The sequence below is a fragment of the Topomyia yanbarensis genome, chromosome 3 (genome assembly GCF_030247195.1).
Source record: "Topomyia yanbarensis strain Yona2022 chromosome 3, ASM3024719v1, whole genome shotgun sequence".
NCBI classification, from domain to species: domain Eukaryota; kingdom Metazoa; phylum Arthropoda; class Insecta; order Diptera; family Culicidae; genus Topomyia; species Topomyia yanbarensis.
The window spans coordinates 422,480,768-422,496,065 of NC_080672.1; the positions used below are offsets into that span (position 1 = coordinate 422,480,768).

General features: G+C 43.7%; 1 protein-coding gene and 1 long non-coding RNA gene across 2 annotated transcripts in view; both read left to right on the forward strand.

The window, feature by feature from the left end:
• LOC131686784 (midasin) overlaps positions 1–15,298 on the forward strand; it is a 30,712-nt gene that overhangs the window by 14,262 nt on the left and 1,152 nt on the right. The window contains exon 5 of the mRNA XM_058970779.1: positions 6,230–15,266. Within this exon, the coding sequence (XP_058826762.1) occupies positions 6,230–15,266 (9,037 nt within the window). The remainder of the gene's footprint in view (positions 1–6,229; positions 15,267–15,298) is intronic.
• Positions 2,367–3,683, forward strand: LOC131686785 (uncharacterized). The gene is made up of 4 exons (XR_009305185.1): positions 2,367–2,595; positions 2,666–2,757; positions 2,813–2,936; positions 2,993–3,683. It is a non-coding gene; the product is annotated as an uncharacterized LOC131686785 (long non-coding RNA).

The following is a 15,298-nucleotide window of genomic DNA, read 5'->3' on the forward strand; positions in this document are numbered from 1 at the left end:
AGGAAATTTTTTCAAGTCACTAGGTGACGTGACTGTGAGAATAGGGTGCCTGATCAGCAGGCTTGTTATTTGCTCACACAATGTGCCACAAAGAGCGAACTACACCGACGAGAAAAGAGCAGTACAAAAACACTGCGATGTGCAGAACGACCGCACAAAGAGAAACTTGAAAACGAAAAAGAGTGCGCCAAGAGCTACACAATTTCGTTCAAAGAGTCACCTTGAAGAGACACTTTGTTGTGTTTCCCCTCACTGGCAAGTAAGTAGGAAGGTGAATCAAACTTCTATTCAGCTAAAGTTTGAACGGAAGAACGTTTTCAAACTGTTTTCTGGTTGCCTTCTCTGCTTCCGTGCCCGTGGGACCAAGATTCACACTAAAGATCCTCTTTATTTCTACTCTTTGAGGTGTGCAGCTATGGAGTAGAATACACGTATGGGAGCAACACACATCGGAGTGAAGAGGTTTACTGTGAAAGAGAAGAGCGGTGGTTCGCATGAAAAGTGCAAAGAGAGTTTTTTATTCTTCTCTTTATTTGCTCTGAGGTGCATTACATCCCTGCTGATCAGGCCTCTTTGGTGGGCACCTCCCGTGTTCCCGATTATTCTGTTTCTAGATACCTAATGTGACATCTCCTGGTACTCTTTAGAGTCGAACCAGACCTAGAGAAATTGCTGTAGTTACGCCGGCTCAGTTTTCTCTGTGGAGAACTCGATAGCTAGCTGAATCGTCCAAGCTACCAAAAATATCTTGCAACGGTCCTTCTAAATCGACAGGTTTGGCCTCTGTAGCAGAGACTGTAACGTTACTGTTACTATTGGGTAAACAGTGCGGAAAAACCGGTTACTTCGTCCTTACATAGAACTATTGTGAAACCCCTAGGTACGCATTGGACAGTGCTTACTCGTCTGTCCAGTTGAAGTTCCTAAGTCGCTCTGATCACTTCAGGATTTGGAAATCCTTTATCGAAGATCATTGACAGGCGAGAGCTGTGCAGTCGCACAGTAGGTCTTTGCATGTCTCCTCTGCTTTCCATTTCCTGCAGACACTATCTTTACCGCTTCCTAACTTAACCAAACGCGCTCTGTGACAGCAATGGCCTTTTAATAGATAATCTTTAGTACGGGTTAAGCGAGGAATTCTCTAGCCTTCCTCTTTGAGTATTAAATACTCTTGATTGAGAACGAGGTGGTTTACCCTTTATCCGTTGCTCCCAGTCATCGAGCTTTTTCCTTTCCCCTCGAACCGTGCTCCAAAGAATGTTATCTTTGTTTACTCGTCAACGAACCGGCGCCAAAAGCTGCGTTTTAAAACTCTTCATTGTGTTTTCTAGCGTCTTGTACTTCTTGAAGCTGTCGGGCGTTCCATCAAGGTTTTAAACGCAGGGGATTTTTCCGCGTACACGTCTGCGCACTTTTTGTCCCAACACGGAGTGGAAGACCTTTCGCAAGTCCGGGAGTAACTTACTTCGGTTTTAAGGTAGCACTTTTATTCTATTTAGAAGATTTTGTTGTCGCTGTCTCAGAAAATGTCTTGGGACGCTTACGAGGCAGTCTAGAGGAGAAAAAATTTCTACTCTTCCTGGCCGCACCAAGATTTGTGGATCACCAGATTTATGCTGAATACGAACCAAAAGAGCATAGCCATGTTATGTCCTGTACACCAATAAGGGACCATTCATAAATTACGTAACGCAAAAATTGTCCAAAATTGACTCCCCCCTCCCCCCATGTAACAATTTGTCACAAATTTAGTTATCCCCCCTCCCCTATTACGTAACAAATTCCTTGAAAAAAATTTTTTTTCTTCGATGAAAACATGTTACGTAACGATCTAGCTTACTCCCCCTCCCCCCTATGTCACAATATGTAACAACTTCTCGAACCCCCTCCCCCCCCTAAAAGCGTTACGTAATTTATGAATGGTCCCTAAATGACTGCGAAGTTTATCGAAAAAGAAGATCAAGTTCCGCTACGACATGTAGTACCTCTTGATTTAATTTGCTTTGCTTGTACGCATGCAGTCTCCCCACAGTAAATACACTTTTCGGTATCTTTGCCGCCAGAAATATCCTATTTCTTGTTTTACCACAATAGATGGCTGAATAAATTAACAGTTCACGAACAGAGCATGAAACTAGCTGTACAGCTCGTGCATAGCGTAATTTCCTTGAAGTTCATAGGAATTCTTGAATGCTGTAACGTTTCAATTTTTGCGTGTACATGTCGAATGAAAAGATTAAACACACTTCACATTTTGACACATCTTACAAATAAACCGTCACACGCCCTTTTGAAAAAACGATGCACCGAAAAATGACGCATCGAGAAATGTCAAACGACAGACAAACGAAAATGAAAATGAGAGAGACATTTCCGCTTAAACTCTACATCGACAAATGTCACATAGAGAAATGGAGAGGAATATTTCCGCTGGAATCAGCAGTGACACAAGACCAAGAAAAGCTGATCGTCGTCATTTCATGTGCCAGTGTTAAGCCGTGCGGGTGTGTCTGGAGTCTCCGTCGCCAAACATAGTCTTGGCACATGCGACAAAGCCAAGTGGCATATAAGCTGCAAAGATTGATATAAAGACAGGTAATTAAGCAATAAATAATGTGAGAGAAAGTAACCTTCACAAGTGTCGCATGTATACTCTCATTCTTAGGAAGAGTTCGTTCCGTTCGGCCGGCAAAAAACTTGCGCGAGAGCAGCCTGTCAGAAAGGACGCTGAGGAGTGGTGCAAAAGCACACGGAAAGGTAAATGTTTTCTATCTTGACGAGCTGGTCGTGAATAAAGAAAATTACATTTTAGAAAACAAATAAGGCTTCAGCACGAACCACGTGCAAGGCAAGCAGCGAGCCGAAAAAGAGTCTGAAAGAAAGGATTGATTTCCGGCGAGAACCGCAACCATCAGACAAATCGCCCCAAGGCAAGGGTAAGACCAAATCAGGCCATATCAGTAGAGGAACTAGCTGACTGTGTTCCCTGTAGGGCGGTTTTTTCTTGGTTTTCTTTCTCCAGAGACGGACGGCACGGAACGGGACGTTTTTCTTGGCCAAATACCGGGTGACTCCTGCACGGGCTGAGCACGAAACAAACAACGGCACGGATCGGATTGATGCACTTGTCAAGCCAGCGACAAACGACGCACATCGAGTGGATACAATTGTCGTTTCAGGCGCGAAGGAAGGCGCAAATCTAGCAGACACATTCATCGCGCAGGCAACGGACTTCGACAGGGATCGAGCCAACGCATCTGGCGACCCTGAGATAAACGACGGTACAGATCAACTCGGCGCGACTCACACGAACGAGCCAAGCGTTGGAACGCAGGGCGTCGGCGTGAGACAAGGAGTGGAAGCATTCCACTACTGGAGTGAAAAGACGGGGGATTGGCCGCCCGTATCGAACGACTGTTTCCTGAGCCGACGGAGGCGAGCTCAGAGTCATCGTCACGATCCTACGATACCGCGTGACGTCGAGTGCAGACATGTCGATGGTGAGTACGTTCCATCACTGGGGATGAAGGAGAGGAGTGAGCTGATAGAGTGAGCGGAGATTAGGTTCAGATCGAAGTGGAAAATGGTGGAGGAATAATGTGAAGGAGGAGTGATTAGAGGAAGAGTGTAGAAGATAAGAGCATGACTTGGGGCGTGTGAAACTGTGTCACAATAAATTTATGTATGAGCAAATTTTGTGGTTCTTTATTGGTATGTGGAAATGCTACAATGCATTATCTGCAACTGATGAACTTTCTCAGAAACGCCAGGAAAGCGTTAGTACTGAGATCGGACACTTCTTCAAAATGATTGGCAAATTGGAATTCAGGATCGTGTCTCCAGAGATTGTTTCTGCTCAAGATTTCGGATAGCTGGCCACGGAAAATCTAACCGGCGGGATTGATTTAGGTGTTGATGTACTTCCATTTGAATTCAAACCGTTGGATCTCGGATCAATAAGGTGTGACAATAAACTCTTGCCACTGTTGTGCATAATCTTCGCCGATCGGGTAGTCTCATTCTACTTCGAGTCTCCACATACGTAACGCGTGTAGTTTTATGAGGTCAACGGCCTGGCGACAGACCCAGCAGCTCGGTGACCTGGACCATTCATAAATTACGTAACGCAAAAATTGCCCAAAATTGACTCTCCCCTCCCCCCATGTAACAAATTGTCACAAATTTCTTCATCCCCCCCTCCCCTGTTACGTAACAAATTCCTAGAAAAAAATTTTTTTTCTTCGGTGAAAACATGTTACGTAACGATCTAGCTAACTCCCCCTCCCCCCTATGTCACAACATGTCACAACTTGTTGTACCCCCTCCCCCCCCTAAAAGCGTTACGTAATTTATGAATGGTCCCTTATTTGCTTCGCATTCCTTTTTTTTTGAATACTTGTTGGACCACGAACCTTACTGTCGGATCACGTACTCGGAGTAACTTGACAATATGAACTGGATCATAAAACTGTGACTGATTCGCGGTACCTTGTCTTGCGAACTATATCACGAAAACGATTTGCGGTGCTCTGCGCAGTTTTTATTTTCTGTCCAGACATCACACTGAACCTTATCTTATGAATGACGATGTTCGAGGTCCTAATAGTTTTCTTATATCTATTGCTCGTATCTACGACTGGTCGCTAGCAGCCGGACATTTCATGAAAAAGTGCATGGAACAAATATGATCCCACGAATAATACTCCATATTTTGTGAAATAGTTCACGTGGAAATTTTATTACCATGTTGCATGAAATTGAAAATGAATAGGGATATCTTCTAAACATCTCAAGCACGCAAAACAGATCGTAAATCATGTACTAGTTCACGAATCCATTTCATGATTTTATAAAATAGACGAAAAGATAAAAATATGTGAAATTGATCACTCGAAACTTTTTTCGTAGATCGCTTATCAAACCAGAATAGTCTACCGAATTAATTTGAAATGATTTTTACTCTAAACTTATAAAATACTGATTTGTTATAATTTTTTAGTATATTGTTCGGTTTTTGGGTACAAAAACTACAAAAACCGAAATTTGATTTTAACTTATTTTTACGAAGCTTCGTAAAATGTATATTTTTATAAAACAAATAAATCTCAGATTTGGACAAGAGTAATAAATTACAAGCGAGTTTTTATTTTCCTTTAGAGTGGGATGTGCCAAATTTACTTGTTTTCTTCAAATACAATTTTTTGTGAAACTAGTTGGCAATTATTTCCAATTATTTAAAGCTAGAATTCGCAACATTTTTTTATTGTTCAATATTCCAAGTGTGAAAATGGATGAAACTTTTTATACATTGAGAAAATACTGAAATAAAACAATTTTGGCAGTTTTAAAGGTTTTCAGAATCTTTTATACTAGTTGGACACAAGTTATACGAATTTTGTTTACTCGAATTTTACAGTACATTGAAATACTTTGTATAGAAATTAACATCTATTTAACAATGAGTATATTTTCAGTATTAGTTTTAACAAACATTTGAATGAAAAACATTGACATCAATTACTTAATGTGGGTGAACATGCAGGTTATCAAAGTCACCCCGGAGTTCGAAAACGGACTTCAACTTGAAATCGTTTTTGGAAAAAATAGCTAAGCGAACAGTTTTAAGTAAAACCATCCAATCTTGCTCTCCATACATCAGTACATGTTTTAAAAATATTAAACTTCATAAAAATCTGTTTCGTCTAAAAATATGTAACGATTACTTCGAAAAGTGATCAATGTCACCCCGGTTTACGGTACTATGTTTCAATTGCCGCAAGGTTCTACTGTATCGATTTTGTTGGCTATTTTTGGCAAATTGAAGACTAAGAGACAACGAATGCAATGACATTGAAAGACGGATAGGTATTCTACAGTGAATCAGTATATAAACTTAGAACGGTAAACTAGGACTAGGCAGGCTCATATGGTCATGATCTACTTAGCAGAAGGCAAAGGACTCTTCACATTTCATTTCGATACAAAAAAGACAAAAAGACGAGATATTCTGGTTGCAGTTGAAAACTGGAAAATCCAACCAGCGACAATCGTACATTCTCTGGTTCTAAACAATGGAATCACGTCGGAAGCAGTGCGCTTTATGCGTACTATTGTATATGTCCTATACAGTGCACTACTTCCTACAGCATGGTTTCAACTGTAACGATAATATTTGCATTCGAATTTTTATGATGAGTCAGTAAAAGTCTAATTCTTCCCTCTTTTCCAGCATTCACCACGCAGAACATCCAAGCGGAAGAACTCGCTCTGTTCCGAAAACGCCTCATCGCACTGCAGGACGTAATCACTCTACTAGGCAACCACAGCCAGTATGTCCGCGATCATCCCCGCCTCCGTTCGATGGACACCATTTTGAACACACTGTTCAACATCTCCAAACAGGCGGAAACTCTCAACACCGGTGGACACTTTGAGTGGGTAGATTCGAAGGTAGTCAAATCCCTGAAACAAGGTCAGTACATCTGTCTCGAACATGTAAATCTATGTTCGTCGGCTATACTGGATCGGTTGAATCCGATCTTCGAACCGGACGGTTCGTTGCTGCTCTCGGAGAAGGGCGTCGATGGGAAGAACGAATCGGAAGTAATTCGCAAGCATGTGAATTTCCGAGCTTTTCTAACGCTCGATCCTAAGCATGGGGAAATTTCTCGCGCTATGAGGAATCGGTGTGTAGAGTTGGCGCTGCACAAGGATCAGTATGGGAATGATGATTTGCGGAAGCTGGTGTATGAGAATGGCGTACGAGATGGTTGGATGATCTACGCGATTCTTGCGGTTCATCGAGAAGTGAAGAGCGTGTCCGAGTTTAATCAGTTCGGTATTGCTCATGTGGTGAAGTTTGCCTACTTGGTAGGTCAGAATCAACGGATGGGTATGGCGGAAAGGAAATGTTTGATGATTAGTGCGCTGGAGGTTTACGTGAGATCATCCAGTACGGATTTGCTGGGCCACGGATTGGATTTCTACAGAAATGCTCTGAAGAGGGTGATTCAGGATCAGATTGAGCGGGCGAGCGCATCAATTAATGTGGTTAATTATGAAAACATTATGTTGAGATCAGATCAACTGACAAAATTGCAGTTGATTAAACTTCAAGCCGAGCCACTTTTGTGCATTCTGAGATGTCATCTACAAGGTGTTTGCGATATTACCAATGCTCTAAGTAACATTGCTAGCGCATTCCACGAACAGAACGAAATTACGTTGGGGAAACTGAAATACCTGTTGTACATGTTGTATGAAATGAGCAGCTTCGAAGATGCGAAAAGTCGAGAAATTTATTTGACAGAGTCGTTGAAGTCGATTCAAAAAATTGATCCTGTTCAACCTAAAAGTGAATCAACAACCAACAGTTCGGTAGTCATTGAGGTTGATTTTGAACTGAAGTCGTGCTCAGAAAACAAATGGACACCTTCGACGCAGTATCGAGACCTCGTGCACACTAAGCTGGAAAAAATGGAAGTGTCGGATGGTCCAATAGTCGCGATCGATCAAGTTTTAAAGCATTTACAATGTCTTAATCGGACATTGTTTGACACTATAGGCATGGTTGTTCATTCAGCTGGGCATCTACCGTGGAATCGATCGTTGTTTCCTCAAATTCGGGAATACCAGGAAGACATCGCTCCGGAGCAATACCAAATCAGTGCCCTACTCCTTCTCAACACTACGCTAGAACCGATTGAAGTTGACAATTCCATTAAACTGAGCAAGATCGATGCATTGACCTATTCAAAAGCTGTTTCCTTGAAAATGATTAACGACAGTGTTGGAAACAGTCTGATCTCACAACTCTATCAGTTCCTCACAAGTTTTAAACCATTGGTGGAAGAGGTTTTGAGGTCGTCCCACTTGGACTGCGTCACGTACACTAAACTTATCGGATCATATCTCTGGGTTAATCGACTGATCCATCAATCCCGTCAAAAGCTATTCCGGAACAAAGAAGTTGATTCTGGTTTGGTAGACTACATCACACTTCATATCAAGTGGATACAAAAACACTGTCTGTCCATTTTTGATGATTCGAATTGTACTCAATTCAGGACTTTAATCAAATCTTTGGAAGAATCAGTTCAAAGGAGCAGCCATCCGCTAGTTGCGCACCGAAAGATGTACTCAAAAAGCTTCCTAAATTGTTTGCCACTCTACACGCAAGAGCAGGTTTCTTATCACCAAGCGATCGCAGAATTCAATGAAAGTATACGTTTGGTTCCCCGGTTGACACGATTGTACGACTACGAAGAGTTCCTCCGTCGGGTAGCTATACTGAATCATCCCAGGACAATCGATGTGAGACGGTCGTTGCTTGCGAAACCAGTTCGACCGCCTATGGCGATCGGTGGGGAAGTTGTCGTTTCGACGATCGACAACGAGGCGTTCAGTCAGCTGGTTAGATTGATTAGAGAATGGCAGGACGTGAGAGCGGATGAGTTGGATGAACGACTGTCAGAGGATAGTGAAAAATTGAAGGATTTTGGCAAGTTTGTCGCGGCGTTTGAATCGTCCGGTGACTACAGCCATAAATTTGAGATTGAGATGTTGCCAATTTATGAGTATTTTTTGCTGAAAGTGTTGGTTGGAGGTTCGGTTGTGAACTACGACTACGTCGCAGGTGTTCGTTCGCTGAATCTGGATGCGTTGGAGTTGCTGAAGCAATTGAGGGATACTCGTCACAGGCAGGTACTGGAAGTGACGACTGTACTGACGAAGTTGATCGAATCTGAGAAGGACTTTGAGACTTGGTTGCCAGCTTTACCGTCAGGATTTTACCGGGAGATTACAAGCTACTTCAACTCACTGAAGCGACAGATGTATGAGTTACAGTTGAACTCCTTGGCTGTCAATCAAGCTGTGTGCTATCAAAACGAAACAGAGTCGGAGTACGAAGCTCACCTGGATGAGGTATCTAATCAATCTTTTCATGGACCGGTGATGACCACGAATTGCCTATCAATTGTTCTTGGGGCTGGTGGAGAGGTGCGATCTACCGGACTGGGTGAACTTCCAGAGTGGAGAAAAACGTTGAAACTTCTACGCGATGTGATCTGGTGTAATTCAGGTGTTATGAGAAAGGAATTCGATCAGCAGTACGTTGGATTGGGAAATGCGATCGAGCAAGCGAAAAAGCTGTTGATCGAGTACGACATAGTGCAGAAATGGTGCCCTCAAGAACTCGCACATGTCGACGATGGGAAATTCGTTCAGAACTTTAACTTGCTAGCTGAAGAACTACGGAAATTGGTGGAGCGATCGATGGCTTTACGGTCTGCTCTAACTTATGAAGAACTTCGAAGTAGTACCAATAGAAACCTACAGTGGCGTCTGTTGTCCTTGATTCACTCTCTGTGTGGGGCTATCGAGTTGAACCTTGTGGTTTACCTTCCCCTACTAGACCCAGTCGAGAAAAATACCCTAAAGAAAACGTACACCAGCGAAGACATCGAACACTATCGCACGCTAGTGCAGGTCTACGATTACATGGCGATCACAATGAACTACCAGCAACTGGGAAAAGTTACTAAACAATCGTTCTCAAACTATGTGACCGCATTGGAGGACAAACGTCACAAGCTATGCCGCAAAGTTGCTTTGCGTCCGACGAGTAACATCTACCCTGACCTGGTAAGGGACGTCAACAATTTCCTAATGTCATGCTGTCACCCGGAGAGGATCCTGGAACTGATTCAAAACGCATCCCACTGCGTTGAATTTGAAGTTGACCTAAAAAATCAAACCAACAACTGCACCCAAACCAAGAACTTCCAGCAGCGGGTCAACGAAACAATTAAACAGATCGAACTGTGGCTCAACACGGCCGAAAAATTCGAACATCACACATTGAAACGGTACGGAGCCTACTATCGGGACTTCCTGGAACCGCTGTGCTGTTCGATCGCTACGTTAAAGTATGGTTTGGATGGTTTGAAACATTCGCTGGTGATTAGACGGGACTCGATCGAGGTTAAGAGTAGTGGAGTGTTTTACGATCTCGCGGAAAATGATGCACTGGCGAAAATTGTCGAGAAATTCGTACAGTTCCCGGCGGTTAAACCGATTGAGCTGTTTGATGAGGAATCCAGTGGTCGTCATAGGGTCAGCGTGTACTCACTGTTGGAGAAGTCCGGTGATAGCGAGGGTAACTATTTCCGGCTGTTGAAATCGAAGCTACAGGAGGTTCGGAATTTGGTTACACTGCGGGGTTGCTTGGGTGAGGAAGATTTCGTTGACTTGGACAAGATCGTGAATGTCTGCAATCAGGTTTGGCAGAAGCAGGAGCATTTGCGACGAAAGAGGCAAGCCGAGGATGATAGTTTGTACCAGACGAAGAGTCACTGCGATGATGAAGATGAGGAAGCTGTTGTTCAGCGAGAGATCGGTGATCTTTTCCCGAATTACGTGGATGAAGATTTTGCTGATTTTATCCAGAACGATACGCTGGAACAGGTTATTAAGGTGGATAAGGTGAAGCGAAACCAGAAGTTGACAGAAACGATCAGCGGTGAGGATTTCACTTTGATCTGTGAGAGTTTCATCTATTTGATGAACAAATTTTCCCGATCGTACTACTATATTCCGGAAACTGCCACGAACCTACCGGAAACGATCGCACCGGATTTCATCGGTCCTTTCAAAACCAAAATAGCGATCTTTCAGCAAATTCTTCGGAAGTATCGAACGGCTTTCAACAGTAAACTGGACGAGAGCTTCTATCCGGGTTTGAGTTTCCTGGTTGGTTTAGCTCAGGAAAAGTACGATGATATGGAGTTGCAGAATTCGACCACCGCGACCTATAATTTCTACAAAGATTCCAATATCTCAGAAGTCGTACAGTGTGTTGATGTTCTGAAAAAAGTTGAAACTCGGGTTCGGGCACTGCTCGAGGAGTGGCCGGATCATGCGGTGTTGAAGGATATCATTCAAATTTTGGAGAGAATCTACGCTCTTCCATCAACTGCTCCGATCGTTCGGTTTAGTACCGGTCTGCAGCTGTTGCGACAGAAGATTGACGAGTGGAACGGTGTAGCTCATCGGTTGAATAACTTACGTGAGCTGGAGGCGGATATAGTTGAATTCGTGCATCGTTGGATGCGAATGGAGTTGCAGTTCTGGAGGGACTGTATGAGTCAAACGTACGAAAATGTTAGAGCGAAAGCCTGTCGATATTGGTTCTTCGTGTACAATCTACTGCACGAGTACCTGCAAAGTGATTCAAGGGCGAAGTTGGGTAATCTACTGGATTATAGGAAGGTTGAGCGTTATTTTGGAGAGGACGAACTTTTGGATGAAGACGAAGTAGAAGATGGTAAGGTTCAGATCGCGGATCTAATTCACGTGCTGAAGCAGTTCATGGAGTCATCGAATTACGCAGAGTTCACCTCTCGTCTACGCATTCTTAAATCGTTTGAACAGTATCTCATGTACTTGAACTATGACGATAACCGTCGGAAGGACACCGTAATCGCCGTCCTGTACAACCTGCACATGTATTACGACCAATTCTCGGCGGAAATCGAGGAACATATCCGATCTAAACGAACACCCATCGAGAAACGATTGAAAGAATTTGTCAAGATTGAATCATTCAACAAGGACCTTTCCTACTTCAGCATGCGTAATAATATAGCCCGAGTTCACCGACAGTTGCACAAATTCCTGAAAGAATTTGAAACCGAGATCAAGGAGAAAATTCTCCCGGTATTCAGTCCAAAGGATCCTGCCAAGGAAATCAACGACGCGGAGGAGCAAAAGGGAAAGAACCTCCGGGCGGAACCAAAGATCACCTACTACATGGTGGACGTGAAGAGCTTCATGGCATCGCCAAAACTAAGAAAGAAGTTTTCACTTGACGCTTTCTCGTTGACGACCGGACCGAACCAGGAACTGCTAGCTAAAATCGATCGCTTCTTCCTGACATCTCGTAATGTGGTGAAGGACGCCATTCTACATGCACCCTTCCCGGGATTAATCTACAGCCTCGACACGTTTCTTCACGATCAAATCGAGACGATTGAGTACCTGCGCGGTTTGGAGGTCGATCGCGATCAACCGAAGCCCAAGCAGAAATCACAAGCCAAACAGATTCTGAACCAGAAGCGGAAAACACTGGCCGACTTTTACAAAAGTTTAACCCAGCTTGGTCTTAGCTATCGCAGTGGACTTGTCGAGAATGCCATTGAAAACGATCCCGTAGATGTAATGATCAAACCATTTTCGGTTGAATTGTTAACACAAAATAACAGGTACCGGAAGGTGGACCAGCATATTGTGTTCCTTAACGACAAACTGAGTCTGTACTACGCGAAATGTGTCTTCAAGATCAAGCTGCTGATGAAGGTGATGCTGCAACCGAATCCGGACGTTGGACTAATCAACATCGAACGAATTCGTGGGTTTGCGATCGATCTCTTTCTGGTGGTGCAGAATCAACGGCGAGAATTGTGCAGTTCGATCGCTAATGTGTGTGAACTGAGGGATCGAATTCAGGATCTTACCCAGCTCAGTGGTTGTCTAGATTCCAAAGTCCGGAAGTTCAGTTTCGATTATTCCAGGCGACAGTTGCGGGTCGTGCGAAAGTGTATGATCACCGTTCGGAGTGTTTTGGAACAGTTCAATCTTCTGCTGAAATGTGTTCCAGAGCAAGTTCGAGAGGAACTTACGGTATTGAAAGGTGAAGAAGGAATCACTCTGAGTTCGGTGGGTCCAATAAGAAAATTATCCCAGGATTGCTTGTGTCTGGTGATCAAACTGAGTGATGATTTGAAAAAATCGAATGATTCTTATCTGACCGGTGATTTTATTGCCGTCGTAGAAAAACAGTTCAACGCAGTTCACGACATGCTACAAACGCTCAGCGCTCAAATGAAACTTCAAAACTCTGATGAATACTCAATCTACGCTCGGTCCATCCTCGATCTTCTGAACATCGTTCGCCTCGCTATCAGCGAATGGAATAAAGATAGCAATCCGTCAACCTCCAATGACCTGCACGACGATCAAAGCTTAAATAATGAATTGGAAAACATAATCCACACGATCCTACTAGCCATGCAGCACATCTACAAAAAGTATTCGTCCGAAACGAAAACGACCATCGAATCCACCCCGGAAGAAGAACACAAATACACCGAATCCGATCTGCAACCGCATCATCTCAAACAGAAAATCAACAGCGACTTGTTGCAGGACTTCCAGACGCTTAACCTTCGCAAAGTGATCGCCAAGATCAGCAACTTACTTTCCGTGCTAGAATCATTCCAAGATCCGATTCAAACCTCAGCTATAATACAGAAGCTAACGCGCCTCATACCGATCCTGGAGCAGTTCAATCTTCTGGTTGAGTACTATCTAATTCAACAGCTGGGAGCGCACAAGATCAGCACTAAGATGCTGTCGGTTATGTTAACAGTATTTATTGAACTAGGCAGCAAAGGTTTCTGCGTACCGAAAGATTTACTGGGAGACGATCAGGAAGCGGGTGGTGAACAGCAGCCCGACGAAGGTCAGGCTAGTGGAGAGAAGTTTGGCTTCGAGGATGGCGAAGGAGAGAAGGATGTGTCGAATAAGATCGAAAGTGAGGATCAGTTGGACGATGCCAAGAAGCCTGGACAGGAGGATAAAAATCAAGACGAGGACAGGGATAATAAGGAGGAGAAGGGCATCGATATGAGTGAAGATTTCGATTCGAAGCTGCAGGATGTGGAGAAACCGGAGGGCGACGATTCGGAGGAAGAGAAGGATAATGACGAAGAGGACATCGATAAGCAGATGGGTGAAACAGAGGAAGGAGCCGAGAAACTTGATGATCAAATCTGGGGTGACGATGACAGGAAGGAAGAGGAAGAGGAGGAGGAAGATATGGAAGAGGAAGATGGCAAAGGTACCGCAGAGGATGATGATAAGCACAACAACTTGGATTCGGAGAAGGAAAAAGCGGCTGGCGAGGAAGAAGACGGTCTGGATGCGATCGACCAGGCGAAAGATGATAGAAAAAAGGAGAAGCCGAAGGATATCGACGATCTCAATAATCAGGAAGGTGAAGAAGAACAGGAAAATCCCTATCACAATCAATTGGAAGAACCACCACAACCAGAAGATTTGGACTTGGATGAGGAGTTCAATCTGGATAACGATGATAAGCCGGATAACCAGAAGGGTGACGAAGAGCAACAGGAGAATCCGTTTGACGTTGACAAAATGAAAGACAGTGCAGATCAACAGAATGAAGAAGAAGATGATTCAAAAGATGACCAGAAAGATGAACAAAATGATCAAGAAGAACATGGAGAAGATTCATCAGATGAAAAAGAAGAGGAAAATAATCCAGATGGAGACTCCAAATTGGATGATCAAGAACCTCAGGAAGACCAACCAAAACCGGATGAAGACATTCAGCAAATACCGGAAGAAAGCAAAGAAGATCAACAACCCGAACAGGAACAAAGCGACAAGGCTGACAATAAAAAGAAAGAACCGATGGAACATCACGAATCGAAGGATAAACGATCGGAAGAGGATCGCATCGAAGCAATGCCTGACACGGAGAACAAAGGCACCAACGATCAGGTGGCTAACGATAAACCCGAATCGAAGCAGGAAACTGAAATGGACGAGCAGGACACCGGCGAGGACAAGGATGGCGTTGGTCAAGCGGAAAACGAAAAATCCGATAGCGGTCATCAGGGGATAGCCGAATCCAAGGAGACACGAGCCAAGCGAGATCAGCCGGATCAGAAGCAGCGGCAGGAAAAACATCGACAAGGTAATACGGACGAGGACAGAAGTCTAGGAGATCCGGATAAGGCGGAAAAGAAGAAACTGAAAACGGTTGCCGAAATGAACAGGGATGATCGAGCGAATGAAGCGGAAGAGGATCCGGCGAAAGAAGAGGAATCAGAGGAGTATCAACATGTTAAGGACGCGAAGCAGAGTGATAAGACTACGCTGGACAACGCTACCGAGGAGCAATCCAAGAAGATTCAGCACAAGGAAAATGAGAAAGAAAATGAAGAGAAGGAGGAAGGAACAGATGAATTGATGGAAGTGGAAGAACAGAATGAAGTGCTGGAAGAACAGGAGAAAGAGTTGTTGGAGAGTGAAAAGAATGAGAGCAAGAAAGATAAACCAGCGAAGAATAGAGACGATCATCAAGAGAAAGCGAATGCTGTTGAAACCGTTGAAGTTGAAGGAGAAGTTATTGAAACAGCGCATGTAGCCAGAGGTGGTGAAACAACGGCTCATACCGTGTAAGTATAACATTTTATGTTTACATAAATTT